Below are 18,836 nucleotides of genomic sequence, written 5' to 3' on the forward strand. Positions count from 1 at the left end.
AACACAGCGATGCTCTATAAATTCCACATTCCACTCATGTACACACACCACACCGTTACCGTGCCGGACACCTCCCAACAGGACCAAACGAGGGTCACCACCTCCAGGCCTGGAAAGAGCAGGTTAATTTCAAAACAATGTTATTTTAAAACTTGCTAACTGCCTCCTGATTATGTTATCCAAGCCCTTAATTGGTGAACAGCTTGATCTTGCAGTGACTTATACGTGTCTACCTCATGTTACATACAATAAACTGGAACAGCCTGGGAACAAATGGATATCTCATGGCTTCCAGCAGGTAGGAAGACAAGGAGCCAGGTGGTTGAGATGCAAGAGATTTTAGTGGAATAAAACACACCCCATATCATAGAGCACACAACCTCCAGAAGCTGTCCATGGAGCAGAGCCCCATGCACTGCATCACACATCTAAGAGCTGCAAGAACCAGGACACAGCCCCTGATCCCAGGTGACAATGGCCACTGTGAACATCTCATCCTGGGGAGCCCCTGAGCACGTTCATCTCAGCAGGCATCACCCCATCTCTCCTGCTCATCTACCTACGGAGGTATCTCCTCTTGAACGTGACCCACACTGGCTCCTGCCCGAAAGCAGTACAACCAAGCATCCAAGCCATGAAAGAAACCAACACAAAACCTCATCCCAACCAACAGACTCCCAAGGCAAGTTAATGGGAGACAACTGATAACCACCACGACACCTTGCAGAGAGGAGGGATGTGAACAGAGTCCTCTGGAGCCCCGAGCTCCCGCTGCTGCAGCAGTGACCTCACCAGCTGGGCTCCTCAGCTCCACTTCCCTTCCACTGGAATCTGCAGCAGGTGACGCTTTTGTGTTTGTAATTCCCCTCTTACCCATTTCCACCTTGTTCTTTCCGAGAATGAGATCAGACTCGAACGAGCCACCGAGAGTTCTCAACATGGCTGAATCACCGCTCTGCTTCTTGAAGGGCTTCCTCTGGTTGATTGTCCCACACTCCACCCTCTTCCTCCCCAGCACCCAGACTGCATTTTTTCTTTGTTATTATTTCATGGCAATAACGTTGGGTTAAAGCACATGAGAAAAACCAAACCAGAAGGAAACTTCCGCCCTTTACAATGAGATAACAATGACTGAGCAGTTGAATAACGTGAAGGGCACAGGGAGCTGCAGGGCTCACATCGCTCCTCTGTCTTCCTCCTCGGCTCCTGAAAGAGTTTGGAGCTAAAATAATCATCTCTTCCCACAACAATCCCCCTCTCAATGTTTCTTCCAATGTTTCTGGCCCTCTGCCCATGGAAGCTGGTGATGGCAACGGGCACCAGCTCAGGAGCCATTGCCCCGGCTGAACTACAACACGGTGCTGATTCATAAACAGAGGAAGTACTTTAGCAAACCGACTCTTCCCCCTTTTCAGTGTAAGCCCAGGGATTAATTTAACTTGTTCTTTCCCTTTGCTGTCTCCTTTGCTTCTCTGGGAAGGACTGTGACAACCAGGCACAGCTCCTCTGACTTTAATGGTGAAGGGCTGGTGGAGCGGGGTTTGAAACCCAGCCCTCTTTCATGCCATCTGCTTTTAACTAGCGGAGCAAGGGAGGTCCTGGGAATAAAAGTCACATGGCACAGCAATCTAAAATCAGCCCCGCTCATTTCCAGGGATGCCAGTCAAAACGAGGCTTAGCCAACAGCTTAATTAGGAGCTATTGCTAGAAGTCAAAACGACCTTTTGGGAAAACCTTGTCATTTTGCCTGGGAAAATGCCTTTGACTGAGGCAAGTGCCTTTTCTGGAAAGCCACAGCTCCCCAGTGCCATGAGACCACACGTCAGACACTGCAGCAGCCACCAGCTGCAGAGCGGACCTTGCAATGGTGTGAGTGGGACAGAAACATCTCATGGGTCTGTGCTGGAAGTGCCAGCACTGAAAGACCCAGCTACCCCTGCCAACATGGAAAGCGGCTCCAGAGGCAGCTTAATGACCCCCCCAGCCCATAACTGCTCGGTCCTCTCCACTCAATTCCAGCCCTGCAAGCCCCAGACTGCCTGGCAAAGGGACAAGCAAGATAAGGCAGCCAGAGCCTCACAAACCACTGTAAAATAATGAAGGCAGAGAAAGCTGCCCGTCTCGCACTGGTGATTCCCTTTCCGTACCAGGGCTGATAACCGGGGTTGGGAGTTATCAGAGTTGTCTTCACGTAACCCAACCAAGCAGCCGCTTGTCCGCTGGAGCAGCGTCTCCCTCGTACGCTCTCTATTTCACTCCACTTTCTAATTGGATTTGTGGGGGCAGCACAATGGGGCTTTATGGCCAAACTTTGTTAAGTGCCAGCCCGAGCAGAGATGTGGCCAGCAGCCAAAATGGTGCGTTTCCCGCAGGCGCCAAAGGGCAGTGCCAAGCTTTCCTGCGTCTGGTATCTGTGCTCTTGGCTCTGCTTTGTTTGAGAAGCTTGGAAGCAAAACTCCTCGTAAAGAGATATTCAAACAAGTGAAACCCCAGGATTTTGAAAGCTGCGATCAGACACCTTGGGAAGCTGCACCTCTAACATCTGCCCCCATCGCCCACAAAGTGTACCCGGCACGGGACAAGTGCTTCAACAGACTGAGAGCACACCTTGGTCTCCTGCAGAAATAACTCACACGCGCTCGTGAAGCCATCCCAGCATCCGCAGCCGAGGGCAGGGGGTTATTCACAGCTAAAGGAGTTCTTCAAAGTTAACTTTTCCTCTTACAAACCCCACCCCAAGCCTACTTCGGAGGCTTCTCCTCCAAATAGAGCTCGCACACATCAGGTCTAATTAGATTCCATCACCATCTGCACATGAAATGTAAATCAGGAGTTGCAGAGACTTAAGGAAAAAAAGGGAAGAATGACCACAAGGAGAAGGAGGGGTGTAAGGTTGGGGAGGGGGTGGAGGGTTGGGCATTCTGGGAAGCCATACATGATTAGTCACACAGCATTAATCTGCCTCCCTTAACAATAGCTGCCGAATTTCGACCGAATCCCAGCTGTCGCTCTTTGAATGAAAGAAAACAAGATTTAGAGCGTCAAGCGTTGGTAAGGGCTTCTGTGCAAAAAAAAAGTGGCGTGCATTCATTAGTGGCTCACAAAGGGACCCAGCCTTTGTCCATTAAATTGCTCATGTGCCTGATTGATTTGCTGATTTATTTGCACCAAAGGGTTGGGGGGCTCCGCTTGGAGAAGGGGGCGGGAGGTGCCCGGCTGCTGGGCAGAGTAACGGCACCCAGGCGGGTTTGCAAGAAAGCAGCACACATTGTCAAGGGGAAGCGCCATTCAACAGGTTGGGATTGGAAATGCCTTCAGGTTCCTCCGCCGAGGACTTCCTCTTTGGGAATCTGGGGTGGGTGGGAACATCTCCCCGCCTGCTCGCAGCTCAGGCCGCGTTCAACAGGCAGAGGGGAAATCTGGCCGGAAAACTGAGCCTTGCCCATTCACATTTCTTTTATGGAATAGTTTTTAAAAGGGAGCTGGAGCCTTATTCACTTCTCTCGGTTATTGTTCCCTGGGAGCTGGGAGTGAATCGGCCATCGCTGCGGTGGGTCGGTTGGTCCTTCAAAGAGTCCCAACGCTTCACACATCCGTTTCTCCACAATCAGCTCGGAGAAAACTCTGGCCCGGGTGCCAGGTCCCGCCAGGAATGCCGGGATGGACCCAGCTTGGCACCGGTGCCAGTGGGATGCAGGAGGGGGTGGCCCTGCTCCCCCAGGTGATGCCCCACAGACAGCAATAGGGCAGCTCCACCAGCCAGAGCCACACCATGAAACCTCTCCTGAGTGTTTATTGGAGATGTACTGGCCACTGCACCCCAAACAGCCAGGGTGCAAGGACTGAAAGGCAACGCTTCAGGGACAGGAGGGAGCAGCTGGAAGACAGACAGACAGCCTCCCTCCCTGCCCCACGGTCCAACGAGTGCCATGGGCTGGCCCTACCTCCTGCTCCATCAGCAGGGCAGTCTGCATAGGTTAACACCAGCAAAACATGGCCCTTTGCCCATGTTTTTCCACCCAGCGAGGAACAAAGCCCGATCCTGCCAAACTCGCGGCGACTCCTACACAAGCAGGTTATTCTTGCCACTCAAGGAAAGAAAACGCATCTTGCCCTATTAAATCCAGAGCCTTCAAAGCAAAGTCAACATGCATGTCAATACTTTGGTCGGGGGAAGATGAAAATCCTCTGGCTCCTCCATACTTACTGGCACACCTCCGTCCCGTTGAGGAAAGTTTCACACTTGCCCCCGTTGAGGCAGGATTCAGCAGGCTGCGTGCACCGTAAACCTGCAGAGAGGAGGAGAGCGTTACCCACAGCGCAGGGCCCGGTGGCAGAGGCAGGGGGGTCACTTGGAACGGGGACAGGCTCCTCCTGGCCCCCAGCGAGCCGGGGGCTGCAGCACCTGCAGGGTGATGGAGTCAGGCAGGGGCCGGGCGCTGAGAGCCTCTACCTAAAAATAAGCTCGGGGTGGGCTCGAGGGGAGCCTCTGAGGGCTGACAGAGAGAAACCCCAGATCAGGCCCTTGAGTGACAAATGCCATTTGGGACAAACCGCCCGCCCGAGGGCCCATTGGTTACCGAGAAGTCGGTAACGAAATGAGTCGCCCGTCGTAACTTGCTGTGAGTAAAGGTTTCATTGTCTGGCCCTCAGAGCCAAATTCTGCTCAGTTACCACAGCAACTCGCTCAAAGCACCAGAATCGCTTCCGATTTGCACCCTGGCTCGCTCTTCCCCTTCTCCGTCCCGCTCGCTCTTCACGGTAACCGGTTCTGCCACACGCGTGTGCAGCCCGAGCGGTTTCAAAGTGAGAGACTGCAGCTTCGTGCTGCCACCACCAGAACACAGCTTCTCCCCTGCACAGGCGGCTGCTGAGCCCCCCGCAGCCGGGACACCCCCCTGCGCTCCGGGCTCTGTCCCCCAGCAAGTCCCATGGGGATGGCGCAGGGAGCTGGGGACCTCTCCGGCCCCGCACAACTTTGCCTCCGAGGCGCCGGGCTCGGTTCTCAGTCCGCGCTGCCCCGGTGCGGAGCAAAGGAGCCGGAGCCCCATTGCTTTCCCGTCCCAAAACCCTCCCAGGACCCTCCCGCTCCGGAGGAAGCTGCTCGCTCAGCCCCGGGTCGTGGCTGGGGTACACAGAGCCCCGGCCCCCCGGGGGAAGGGGGGGTGCTCCCCGCTCCGCCCCGCACCTCCGGCCGCTTTTAGGGCTCTTTCCCCCGGCCCCGGCCGGTCGCCCCCCATGGTCGCTCAGCACTTTGCGGGCGAAGCGCCGGGCCCTGGGGGAGCCCCGTCGGGCTTTCAAGAAACAGGAAACCGAGAGAAATGCGCAAAACGGCCGAAAGCTCTCGCGGAACAAGCGGCAGGAGCGCGGCCGCCCTGCGCGCCCCTCCGCGCCCCGAGCCCATCCCCAGCGCTGCCTGCCCCGGCTCCCTCCGCGCCCCGCTCCGACCGGCCCCGCGACGGCGGCGAGCGCAGGGCCCCCAGGACCCCCCAGGACCGAGCCCCGAGCGCCACCTCCAGCGGGGCACCGAGCCCCGACCCCCCCCCCCCCCGCGGTGATGAGCCCCGCTCCCCCCCCCCCCCCCGCCCCGGGGTTCCGGCCTCGGCTCCCCCGGCGGCGCCGAGCTCCGGTTCCCACCGCAGGAGCTGAGCGCGGTTCCCAGGCATCCCCCGGCACAGAGCCCCGGTTCCCACGGGGACCCCGAGCCCCGGATCCCCCCCCCCACCACCCCCGAACGCCTCCGCCCCGCGGTGCTCGGCCGGGACCGGGGCGCTCACCGGCACCGGGGCACACGCCGCGCCCGGCCCCGCGCTCGGCAAACTTCCTGCCGGGCGCCGGTGGGGCCGGTGCGGGGCCCGTCGCGGCGGCCCTCACCTCGCGTCAGGGCGGGCAGCAGGAGCACCAGGAGCCCGGGCGCCAGGAGCCGCTCCATCCCGCTCTGCTCCCGCCGCTCACAGCCGCATAGATCCGCGGGGCCTCGGCCGAGCCGAGCCGGTACCGGTACGCGCTGCCCCGCAGGGAGCCCCAGACACACCGCGCCCAGCGCCGAGCGCAGCGACTCCGAGCGCCGGCGCCTCCCGCGGCTGCTCAGCCCCGGCGGGCCGGGCCGGGCCGGGCGGGAGGGCGGGGGGGGGGCGGGACGGCGCGGGATGGGGCGGGATGGGACGGGACGGGACGCTCCTCCCTACCCGGCCCGAGGGGCCGCCGCTGGGAGCCCCCTTCCCGCCACGGAGGGACCCTGCGTGGGGCGGGAGTGGGGTTGCGGGGTCCGCGTAGCCCCCGCGGGCAGCCCCAGTGCAGCCGCTTCCCCCCTGCACCCGCCGGACACCCCCGGTGCAGAGTCCCCCTGCCCCATGCAGCCACCGGACACCCGCAGTGCATTTACACCCCTCAGCCCCGGTGCAGCCTCACCTCGATGCAGCCAGCCCGGGCAGCCCCGGACACCCACAGTGCAGCCCCGCATGGAGCCCCACAATGCGGCCCCCCTTCCCCATCCAACACAGCCCTCCCATGCAGCCAGCACAGAGCCCCAGTGCAGCCTCGGACACCTCCAGGCAGTCCCCACATGGTCCCAGTGCAGCCCCCAGACATCCCAGTGCAAGCCCGGACCCCTCCAGTTCAAGCCCTCACCCCAGCCTTGGTGCAGCCCCCCTGTACACCTGCATAATCCCAGTGCAGTTTTCCTCATTCCCATTGCAGCCCCAGTACAGCCCAGGCGGAACCCCCTTAATGAACCTCAGTACAGCCCCTGCATGGGTCCTTCAGTGCAGCCCCTGTCAAGCCCCTGCACGACCCCCACGGGCTGCAGCACCTGCCCAGGGACCACAGGAGTACCCTGACCTGCAGCATGTCCATGCAGAGCCCTGGGCATGGGAGCCATGGGGAGACGCGGGCATGGTGTGGTTGTAGCAGCTGTTTGCACTGGGGGGGCCCAAGGCTTGGGCTGAGCATCCCCCGGGATCACATGGAGCTGGGTGCAGGGTGTGTTTGAGGGCACAGGGTGGGATTTTCCCTCCACACTGGGTGCACACAGGTAACACCAAGCCACTTCCTACCTGCCCTCCGCAAGCGCAGGCAGCGCGCCCGGAGCTGGGGTCGGGTGCTGTTTGTTGTGTGCTGTGAAGCAGTGAACTCGCAGGCCCAGCCCCGTGCGCCGCATCCACATAAACAAATAAAGGAGGAAGGTCGGGAAGCCAAACCCAGGAGGCAGCCCCACAACCCGAGGTGTGCACGGGCTGCCTGTGTGTGCAGCCCCAGAGCCCCCTCCAGCCTGTGCCGTGCTCAATCCCAGCACACCAAGCTGCTCCGGAGCCGCTGAGGTGGGAGCATGGGGATGTCCCACCCGAAATCCTGCAGGCCCCGAGCCCGTGGATGGGCTGAAGCACTTAAAGTTGTGTTTGTGGGTGCCACCGGGGTGCTCAGCGGCTGTACCCACCACCAGAAACAGCCCGTGTCAGGGTGTTACTGACTGATGCTTCCTATGGGCTTGTGGGAGCCAACCCTGCTCAGCCAGGACACGGTGTGTGTGTGGGGTGTAAATGCCCAGAGCACAGAGAATTGGGGGTACCGAGGGCCCTGGGGTTGGGGGTACCTAAATCCCGTTGGGTACCTGGGTTTGCCCCTGAGCCCCTCGAGCTGTAGCTGTTGGAAGCCATCAGATGGTTCTTTACAGCTCTTAAATATGGGAATGTGTGGGGCTGGCTGCCAGGCTTTGGCTGAAAGCTTGGGAAAGAGGAAGAGGAGCGAGGGTCGGCAATGGGTTAATGGGAAGGAGGTGAAACCGCTGTCATCTGTGTCTCTCATCACAGGGCACCTCTCCGCCAGCCCCCCAGCTCATCCCATCCCATGTCCCATGCCAGGCCTGGTGTTATCCCACTGCTTCCTGTTGTAAACGATTTCCAGAGCAAGTGTGAAACAATTAAACAAACCCAAGGGCAGAGTCTGCTGCTCAGATCAAAGCAGGGAGCCCTGCAGCGGGACCTCGCTCCCGCACTCCCCCCTTCCCTGCTCCTCCTGCATTCAGTTGGGCTCCAAACCAGTGCCCTGACCTGGGATGGGGAGTGGGGCTCTGAGGGTGCTTGGGGTGCTCGGGGCTCGAGCGCCAACGGGAGCTCAAACCCCTCTGAAACCTTAAAGCATCCCAGGGAGAGGCATCTCGGCTCACTCTGTCAGGACAGAGCAGGGGCAAGGCCAGGCTGTCAATGGGTTTCGAGAGCAAATAGCAAATGCTGAAGGGCATGAGGCTGTAATGGCTCTTCACTGTCGTTTGCTACCCTTGGCAGGGAAGCGGGTGCTCCCTGTTTTATCCTCCCGGCATCACAAGGGATGGCAGCAGCCAGGCAGAGGGATGTGGCCTCTGTGTCCCCCCTGGCTGAGCAGCATCCCTGGGCCAGCTCATCCTTGTGCCACCACAGCCCTGTGCCAGCACCTTCAGCCTCAGCCCGAGGCAGGGCAGCCTCAGGTCCCCCGCACTCAAACTTCCCTGGAGATGGACACTCCTGCTCCCATTCTCCATCCCAGGAAGCAGGAAGCACCTCGGCTCTACCTGCCTGGAAACAGGGCTGTGGCTTTGCCCGGGCTTGTTCCCCACATGCAGAAAGCTCCCTGTGTTCAGCTCCTGCGGAGAGCCCCCAGCCCCACCGGGCCATCGGGGCTATTCCCGGGTATAAACGGCTGTTGGGGTCCCTGCTGTGCCCATGTCACCTGGGGATGGAGGGGTGGTGATGCCTTGAGCAGCCTGCTCTAGTGGGAGGTGTCCCTGCCCATGGCAGGGGTTGGAGCTGGGTGAGCTTCAAGGTCCCTTCCAGGCTGATTCTATGCAGTGGAGACATGGGGGGCGCGAGCATCTCGGTGCAAGGATGACCCCTCCATCCAGGCGCTGCTGTGGGATGGTGCCGTCCTTCCCCTGGTACAGAAGATCTGGTGCAAGGCCCTCACAGGGAACCTCCTCAATCCCAAACGCCTCCTCCGGAGACTCCTACCAGGAACAGAAAGCAAAGGGAGGAAGGCAAAAGTCAGCGTCCAACATAAATCTTTGTGCAAGAAGGGGTGAACACGACATAAACCCAGGGAAACCTTTTCTTGAGCGGTCTTCAGGGGTTAAAAGTGATGGGATTTTAGGTACTTTTAAAAGCAGCGTTCATAAAAGGCTTTAATAGAACCCCTGGCACCCGTCCACGCGATCAGCGATGGCCAAACCCGAACCCTCCACACACGGTTCAAAGTTTTAATAAGTTACAATTAAATGAGCGAAACTCTGGGAATATTTTTTTTGTTCCTGCGAGCTAAGAAAACGGCGTCCGTTAAAGCGGAGCCGGGCGCAACCAGGAACAGGTAATGCACATCTGTAAAGGATTTTCATGTCTCCAGGGGCTGGAAAAAACCCCTCCGTGAGAGCAGCGCTCCTCGGGTATAAATTCTGACGGATATTTTGCCTTGACAGCTCCGGACAGAATTTGCCAAAACGCAGCGCTGGAGCACGGGGCTGGCGTGGGAAAGTTGGTTTAGGGAGAAATTTGCCCCAGGCTATTTAAATAAAAACAGGCGTTTTTCTTCTTAATGGCAAATGCCTGTTAAGTACAAGCAAGGCTGCTCCCAATCGCTTCAGTCGCTGCTGCGCCCGTTCCTGCTTGACACTTTCATCTCCTTATCATCGCCATCGGTGCTTTGCTCTTCTACATTCGATGTGATAAACACAGGAGGGATGAAGCAGGCACCGGGCCGCATCCCTCCCGCCCCCCCCCCCGTGCCTGCCTTGGTGTTATCCCCCCTCGCAGGGGTACCGGCACCCCCGCCCTCGCTCCTGCTCTCCGAAAAAGGACAATTTCAGTAATGAAGCCTGAGTCAAAGTGGGTAGAGCACCCGGGAAAGTCTGAGCAGATAAACAGCCGGCCATGGAGCCGGCGGTGTAAAACTATCCCAGCCAAAGCTGCCCCATAATGGGATTAAGCTGCGATTCCCTGGGGCGCTGGAGAATGAGGCTGGATTTGCAGGAATGGTCTAAATCCCCATTTATTTATTTAGTTGAGGGGAGGATTGCAAATAGAGATAGGATAAAGCACAGTGATCGTGCCATCCCCCTGGCACGGCAGGGATGGCAGCACCTCCAGTGCCTGCAGAGGACAACTTTCCCCCTGGAAGCACTGTGGAGGTCGGTCTCACCAGGATGCTGGGATAGGGATGGGACAATGGACATCCAGCCCTTGCTGCATAGGAGTAGGTTGATGCCATCGTGTCCCTGCCCCACACGGCTTCTGTTCCCGGCATGGGCACCCCGGGGTTTTCCTCCTCGCAGGCTGATGTAACTGGTTTTAATTGCAGGGTTGCTGCTGGCTATCCCTGCTCCGTGCGTGCAGTCAGCTCAGTCACTCACACGTGGGATTAGCGACGGGAGACGTCCCGGGGGCGCAGATCTCCCCGCACTGATTGTACCTGGGTGAAAGGTGCTGTAAAACCTGTGTCACGTTCCAATGAAACCCCTTTTATACGGGCTGCGAGGGCAGAGCAGGTGCTGGGCAAGTGCCTCAGCCCGGCCCCGGCCCCTGCGCTGCTCTTATCCAGCTCCATAAACCAACTGAAACATTTGCTGTTGTGTAAACAGAGCCCGGTGGGGTTTATGGGGCTGGTGACGATGTGCCCGGCACCGAGCCCATCCTGTCCCTGCGCTGTTTCCTCTGGGACATGCAGGCAGTGACTCTGGCTTTCTTGGAGAACAGACCCCAGCCCTGAGGCCGAGCGGGGCATCTTCACACCCTGCGCTCCACGTGCATCTTCTCTCCAAACCATCCTGTATCCTATCATGGAATGCTTTGCGTAGGAAGGGGCCTTAAAGCTCACCCAGCTCCAACCCCTGCCACGGGCAGGGACCCCTTCCACTGAAGCAGCTTGCTCCAAGCCCCTGTGTCCAACCTGGCCTTGAGCTTTTTAATCCCATTCCTCCTTTCCTGCTGAGGCACATGGGACTTGCCACCATCTCAGCACAAACTGCTCACCCGAGCGTGTGGAGGGGGCAGGATCAGACCCCTTCTGATACATTACATGAAACGACAAAAGCATCGCTCGCAGCACTGCAAACCCGTGTGGCTCTCAGGGCACAAGCCCGGGCATGAACCCGATACTGGGTTTCTGGACCGCCGTGCAGAGCCGAGCACCCCGAGCTCTGCTGGCAGTTCCAGCCGGATCCGCACTGCTGGGATCTGCCTCTCCCAGGGCAAGCGCTCAAGACAGACATCGTGCCACGGGCACCGGCTCTGGGCAGGGTTTCTGGGAGACCTGGGCGTGCTCCTTCTCGTTGCAGGGTCCCGGGATGCCACCGCTGCCAGCAGGTAGTTTCAGGGGCATTTCGGTGCCAGGTCTGTGCTCACAGCAATGGGATGCGGGACTGGGAGCTCCTGCGCCAGGCTGAAACCAGCTGAAATTCCTCAGTGATTACAAAGAGGGTGAAAAAGCACTTTCCGCACCCCAGCCCTCGCTCCCACCCACCGCCCCCTCTTTCCTTCCGCGTGGAAACAGGAAGATTTGGAGAGGTTTCGTTCCACAGAGCAGCTGCGGAGTGCCTCTTCAAACACCCACATCCCCCCAAACGCACGCAGAGGGGACCACGCAGCTCCTGTCCCCCTGCAGGGCTATGGGTACCTGGGATGGCAGCATCGCTGCTGGGTGCTGTGGGGGCTCCTGTGTGCCCCCCGCCATGGCCGGGTACTTGTGTGAGGGCTGCTGTCGGGGAACGCTTCCCACCCAGCTTTGACCTTGGTGCCTCCCAGCAAAAACACCTCCTGGAGAGGGGCCAAGGATAATAGCCAGTTCCTTCTACTCCCTTCCTTCCCAGGCAGCCACATTATCACAGGGCTCAGCCGCGAATCAAAGCCAGGCACACGAAGATGGGAACCAGGAGACATCAGCCAGAAGATGCCCTTTCCGCTCAGAGGAGGGGCCGTGGGGCACCGCTGCCTTCCAGAGCTGCCTGCTTTACCATGGGGGGCCCCGTTGGGCTGGGCTCCATGCCTGGGAGGGAGGGAGGACACCCTCAAACCACACTTGTGCACCCAGGAGCCCAGGAAAGCCCCCGTCATGCCCAGCACATCCCTTGTGCCATGGCACCAGGGGTGGCAGGATGCTGGTGGCTCCCATGAGCTGCAGCACGATCCCACTGCTGCCGTGGTGCGGTGCAGGCACAGGGCTGGTGGCATGGGCCAGGCCGTGTGCCAACCCCCCCCCAGCAGCACCCTTCCCATGGCACGGGCTGGGAACCAGCCAGCAGAGAGGTGTCAGCACAGTGTGAGCCCCCCCAGCCGCAATGAGCCCAACACTTCAAAGCCTGCAGACCTTTCACATGCAGGGGCTATGGTGGGGCTCACAGCCAGGGAGGAGCTGGGAGCAGGAGGGGGGATTCTGCACCCACTGAAGGGATGGGGCTGACCCCCTGCCCCAGCGCAGGGATGAGGTGATGCTGCCCATTGGGACCCCCAGCTCCAGGCAGAGCCTGCACCCCACTGCAGCGGTGTCTGCATGGGGCTGCTCGCTCTTTGCTGCCTGGACTTTGGAGCTGAGCAGCAGCCCAGGTTGTGCTGCGCTGCTTCCCTCTGCTCTGGCACCTAGCCGAGCCATGCCCCTGTGGCACGAGGGCTCTGCCAGGGCCTGGTGCCTTTGGAGCTGCTGCGTTCAGAGCCACGGTCCTGCTGCACCCAGCAGGGACCTGCAGGACGATGCTCCCATGGACATCCAGCAGCAGCAACACATCAAAGCGCATCCTGATGGCAGCGGGTAAACAGGAAGGGAGAGAAAGACAAACACGGCTCCTTGCAACCGAGGGGGAGAAACTCCCTCCAGGCAGGAGGTTTGCTGCCCTGTCAGCTGCAACCCCGCTGAGAAATGAGCCAAATGAGCCAAATGAGCCAAAAGGGCTTAGGACCACTTGCTCCAAATGAGTGGCTGCAGGGGGCTGAGCCCTGCTGGTGGGGGCTGCAGGGGTTGGGGATGCTCATGGTCTCCTGAGGATGGGGCATCGTGCTCAGTGCTTTGCAGCACAGAACAAAGTGGGACTGGGACAACTGGTGGAGATGGGGCTGAACTTCCTCACCTGCTGTCTTCCCAGCGCCTTGCAGTGAGCCTGTTCCCAGGGCTGCCCCACGAGGCTGCCCCAGAGTCCAGTAATGGGATTAGGGGCCTCCTTGCCTGGTCATCCCATCCTAATCCCGCTGGGAGGGGAAAAGTCAGGCTGGGACAAAAGGCATTAACAGGACAGGCCCAGCTGTGGCTCACTGACCCCTGCGCAGGCAGCGGGGACGGGGCACCAGAGCCTTCGGTGCTGCCACACGGGTGGTCACAGCCACCCCTGAGGTGCTGTGTCGTGGTGCTGGGCAGCGGGCATGGGAGCGGGCTCTGGCACGGCCGCGCTGGGCAGCAGGGGATGAGCTGATCCACAGCCTCAGAGCAGCTGCTGCCCGGCAAATTCCTGTTTTCCAGAGAAATCCCTGACTCCGGGCTTGGACAAAACAAGTGGGCAGCGCAGCAGGTGCCTGGCCCTGTGCTGGGTGGCTGCGGGGGCTCAGCCCGGCTGCGGGTTCAAAACACAAACACCAGAGCTGGACCGGTTCCGTGCTCATAAACTGATGGGAGAAACCCACAAAACCCCCAAATAAGGCCCAAACTCAAGGTTTCGGGATGGAGGCACCGCTCCTGCTCCGGAGCACAAGCCAGACTCAAACGGTGGGAAAACCAAAGCAAAGCTTTCCCTGGAAAGGGATCAAGCCCCATGTCCCTGCTGCCCTGCACCCGTGCCGGCTGCACCAGCCCATGGTGGCTCCTGTGCCCATTGAGGTCCCCAGGGCGGCCCAGCAGGTCCCTGTCCCTGCAGGGTCCTGAGCAGTGTGGCCAAACCCACCTCTGCACCCCTGGGAGCTGACTGACAGGGTTGGAGGGGTCATTAATGTGGTATTAATGTGGTATTAATGTGGTATTAACTGCTGTTCACAGGCACGGCGGTGCGGGAGCAAAGCGCATCCCCGGCAGCAGCGCTGGGGAGAGCCTGGGGTCCCTCTGCACAGCTCATGTTGGGAACACAAAGGGGAAGAGCCCCGCTCCCCAAACCTCAGCCATCGGGGGGGGACACCCAATGCAGCCGCGCCGGGGCAGGGGGGGAACGGCCCCACGTGGAAGCGGCTTGGCTTTAGCCCCTGTGGCTTTGGTTTGCCGAGCGCGGTGTTTTCAAACCTGAGCTTAAGGGAGGAGGTTTGCAACGGAAATATGTAACTGACTGTAAATAATGGCTTTTATGTGAGCGGTGCCCTGAGCTGAATGAGCTCCAGCAGCTCGGTGCAGGTGACAGGGAGGGTGCTGGGTTTCAGGCTCCCATCACCACCGCAGCCCCCCGATGCCTTGTGACGGGTTCATAAGCTGAGAAATGTGATGCTCTGCAAGGTTCAGTAAATATTAGGACTACTCCTCCCTCTCCCCGGTGCAGGTTTAATTGCTGGGTTAATTCATGAGAGCACAAGGGGGGGAAAAAACCCATCTGGGAAAATAGGACCTGCTAAATAGAATCCATTAATAACGGAATAATTGTTCCTCTGCATGTGATTCAGGCAGCTGCCTAATTGTTAATTACCTCGATATGAGAATAACAGGTAATTATGAGGCTGCATCACGAGGAGCTGACTTTTTTTGTCTTCCTGCTTCTCCTCTGTTGGTGGATGCCGGAGCCGGAGCGTGTCCCAGCAGGTCACACCGGGACTCGGGCAGGTTCGTCCCGCCAGGCTGAGGTGGGAGCTCCAGATCCCAGCCCCATCCCGAAGCTGTTGAAGCCTTTGGATGTGGAACCCAAAACACACAGCGGGGAAGCAGCCCCCTTCCTTACCCTTGGGTCCCTGCCCTTGGGGAGCGTGGAACCGGCTCCGCACTGAGCAAACAAGAAGCAGAAGTTGTTGGTGACCTTGGCTGTCAAATTCCTCGAGATTACTTTGTTTAAGAGGCATTCTTGGAATATTTTATTCCCATTTGTCTGTTGCAAAATGTGCTCCCTCTACAAGTGCACGCACACACAAATACACTCACTCGCACGCAGAGGCACCAAGCAGAGACAGGACCTTGCCTTAAGCTTTGTTTGACCAAGCAACGTTGCTGGGTTCCATTTTCTAGAGAGGAGAGCGCCAGGCAGGCACTGCTGAAGGTGCTGATAACATCTGTGCAATCAGTGACGCTGCTGCTGGTCAGTTGCCATCGCCGGCTTCATGCAATTATTGCCTTTGGCTTCGTGCAAAGAAGAGATGCCAGCCAAGAGATGGCCAACAACAAGGAAACTGGGACATGGAACATGGAGCAGGAGATGCCCAGCCCCACGGCCCTGGCTCGGGGCACGTCCCGCTGCCAGCAGCGTGCTGTGGAGGGAGGGATGCTCTCCTCATCCCGGCTTCCTGCAGGCAAAAATAGCGCGGGCCCTGGTTCCTGTGCAGCTCCTGTATTTACAGTGGGAATGGCTCCGTGGAGCTCTGCCCTCCCGCCCGTCACCTGCCCCTCGGGCAGGAAACACCATGTCCCTCTGTGCGTCCGTGCGTGTCTCCCACCACATTGGCCCCGGTGCTTCCCACGGCAGCGGGGTCTGTGACCACGTCCCTCTGCACTGGGAATGGGGATGGTTCCAGTCCTGCGCAGCGGAGATGCCGGATGGCTCAGCTTGGCTGGCGAGGGCAGGGCTGGCACAAATCCCCACCCACAGCGGTGACAGGAGCTTGTTTTCCTGAGCAAATCACCAAAGAGGCTAAATATACATTTTCCATTCAGGTCCCCAAAGCAGCGATAGCCCGGAGCCTAAAAATAAATCCCTTTCGATTGTGCCTGGGCCACGATCGGAGTGCGTTGGACCAAGCCCTGTTCAGTTCACCCCAAGCTGAGCCCTCGCTCTCCTTCTGGGCTCCCAGTGGCACCAGACAGGGTATTCCCATGTCCCAAGCATCTTCCACATCTCCAGCTCCTCCATCCAATGGGTGCCCACCCCGGAGGGCTCTGGGGACGCAAGGGACCAGACTGAACCTGGTCCTTGACCTTCCCGTCCAGCCCCAGCTCCCCCCCACCCCGTGCTGCACTGCTCCATCTCAGTGAAATAACACATTTGTAAGGAAGAGGGGAAAAAAAACAGCCTAACCCCTGTAAAACTGGAATTGTGGTTCTCCCGGGATGCAGCGTCTGAAATATTCCCACAACCTTTGCATAATGCATTGCTCATGTCAGACCTCGGGAGACAGAAATGAATAGCTAACAGCAAGCAGGCATGGCACACACGTGGGCTCTCCTTCGCTCCGCGCTCCCAGGGGCTCCCTGCTCCGGGGATGCTTTTCCTTTGCATCCAGCTCCAATGGTTCTGGTTTAAAGACCCGAGAAGAAACAGAGCAGAGCGGAGTCAAGGAGCACTGGTGCCAAACAGGAAATATTCAATAAATGTTTATCCTCCAGCACAATGGTGGGGCTTCAAAAGTTTTCTATGGATGTGGTTTAAGGGTGAAGGGGTGGAGGGGCTTTTCCTCCCCCTCCAGCCTCTGAATGAGCAGGAGCCGAGCTGGGCTCTGCCCATGGCACTGAATTCCCTGTCCAGGCGGTGGCTTCCTGCTGATGGACCAATTGCACCCACACGGGGATGGGGCAGGAAGCAAAGACTTCGCCATCACCTGGGACAGTCCTGGGTGCAATGCTCCGTGCCCCAGCTTCCCTGTGAGACCTCTGCTCCCTGGATAACCAGAGCCGTGCTAACCAGCCCGCTCCCAAACCCAATCCTTCCCTCTGCTCCCTGGATAACCAGAGCCGTGCTAACCAGCCCGCTCCCAAACCCAATCCTTCCCTCTGCTCCCTGGATAACCAGAGCCGTGCTAACCAGCCCGCTCCCAAACCCAATCCTTCCCTCTGCTCCCTGGATAACCAGAGCCGTGCTAACCAGCCCGCTCCCAAACCCAATCCTTCCCTCTGCTCCCTGGATAACCAGAGCCGTGCTAACCAGCCCTCTCCCAAACCCAATCCTTCCCTCTGCTCCCTGGGTAACCAGAGCCGTGCTAACCAGCCCGCTCCCAAACCCAATCCTTCCCTCTGCTCCCTGGATAACCAGAGCCGTGCTAACCAGCCCGCTCCCAAACCCAATCCTTCCCTCTGCTTTCCTGGTTCCCCGCAGCTTTTTCCCAAACCTCCGTCCCCTCCCCCCCAAAAATGTGAAAAAATAGCTCCATCTGGATGCTGTTTCCAGCCAGGCCCCGGGGCCGGGAGCCAAGAGAGCAGCGCCGTGAACGGCAGACGTGGGAGCGGGGAGGATGTGACGGGGAAGCTGTGAGAAAAGCCTGAGGTCGGCGAACCTTCGGCCTCGCCGGGCAGGACCTGGCAGCCGGACACACGGGGTGATGCCAGCCCCAAGCCCTGGGGTGGCGGCAGCTGGGGCTGGGCAATGCGGGGAGAGGTGCAGAGGATGGGGAGAGTGGGGACAAACCCTGCCCTGCACCTCTGTGCTGAGCCAGCGCCGCGCCAGGGCCCTGCTTCCCTCCTCTTTTAGAGCGGGGCATCCCATGGGGATGCGGCTGGGGCTGCTCCAGGCTGTCGGTGTGGAGCATCCCCAGGGATGCAGCAGCAGCTCCAGCCTTAAAAGCTCCAACCACTGCTCCTGGCTCCGCAGGCTCAGCCACGGAGGTGGTGGGGTGGCTTCCCGCTTCCCAGGCTTCCCATGACAGCACATGTTATTTATGACCCCAGGTTTTCAAACCAAACATCAATCAGTGTCAGCACGGGGGGAGCAGGCTCCCTCCATGTGGTGACCACGGCCCGAGGAGCAGGAAGGGGACAGGCACAACCGGCGCGGGAGGAGTTAAGCTGCCCGGCGTGGGGAAGCCACCTCCATCCTCCAAAATACAATCGACCAGGAAATAAACAGGAGCTTGTGTTTGTTTCAGTTCACAAGTGAAAAATAAAAGGATTTCCTGCGGGCTGGGGCGCCCGGGGTCCCGCAGCCGAGCCCCGCGCCCATTGTTCCCCCCAGCGCGGCCATGGGGGACATTGTTCCCTCCAAATGTCCCATCAGATAAAGGAGCTGAAAACGGCTCCCTGGGCTGTGCCAGCGATGAGGATTGCATGGCCACGAGAGAGCCCATGGGTCTCATCCAGACTGGGGATACCAAAGGCACCCTGCAACGGCAGGCAGTGAGGGGATCATACCTTGGCTTCCACTCCAGGGCTGGGGTGACAGGCAGGCAGTGACACCCCAGCATGTTCACAGGTGACCCCCAGCGCCCATGGAGTCCTCCCACCTCAAATGGAGCTGCAGATGCGGGCTGGAGCCAGACCTGGGGGTCCAAGCACTGGAGGGGCGCAGGGAGGTTGAAGGTGGCACGTGAGGGTTTCTCCCCATCTCAAAGAGGCTTTCTGGTCTTCCTCTTTTTCTCAGTGAAACCTCAGCGAAGCAGTGAAACCTCACGTTTCCGACTGTGCCCTGATGTTTGCTGCCTGCAGGGTCACAACGGCACCGGATGAGTGCAAAGAAAACAAAGGTTAGGAAAACAACCCTGCGTGGAGCACGGGGGGTGCTGAGCCCAGAGCCTCCTAAACACAGAAACCCCCCCGCTGACGCTGATGCTCCTAGAAAGCAGCAGAGAGGCAAAGGGAAACCCTTCTGCAGGGCTGTGGTGCTGGTGCTGGCGCTGGTGGTGATGGTGATGGAGCTGGTGGTGATGGTGATGGAGCTGGTGGTGGTGGTGATGGAGCTGGTGGTGGTGGTGATGGAGCTGGTGGTGATGGTGATGGAGCTGGTGGTGGTGGTGATGGAGCTAGTGGTGGTGGTGATGGAGCTGGTGGTGATGGTGATGGAGCTGGTG

The 18,836-nt window shown here is 59.2% G+C and overlaps 1 protein-coding gene across 2 annotated transcripts in view; it reads right to left on the reverse strand.

The window, feature by feature from the left end:
* The window catches only part of NOTCH1 (notch receptor 1), a 41,890-nt gene extending 35,786 nt beyond the window's left edge, over positions 1-6,104 (reverse strand). For both annotated transcript variants that reach the window (XM_057409148.1, XM_057409147.1), the window contains exons 1-2: positions 5,875-6,104; positions 4,208-4,289 (exon numbers count right to left, since the gene is read on the reverse strand). In XM_057409148.1, the coding sequence (XP_057265131.1) occupies positions 4,208-4,289; positions 5,875-5,932 (140 nt within the window). In that variant the 5' untranslated portion in view covers positions 5,933-6,104. The remainder of the gene's footprint in view (positions 1-4,207; positions 4,290-5,874) is intronic.
* Positions 6,105-18,836: the final 12,732 nt, after the last annotated feature.

The sequence above is a fragment of the Pezoporus wallicus genome, unplaced genomic scaffold (assembly GCF_028554395.1).
Source record: "Pezoporus wallicus isolate ANWC-B61680 ecotype Strahan unplaced genomic scaffold, APGP_CSIRO_Pwel_v1 contig_8341, whole genome shotgun sequence".
Taxonomy (NCBI): Eukaryota; Metazoa; Chordata; class Aves; order Psittaciformes; family Psittacidae; genus Pezoporus; species Pezoporus wallicus.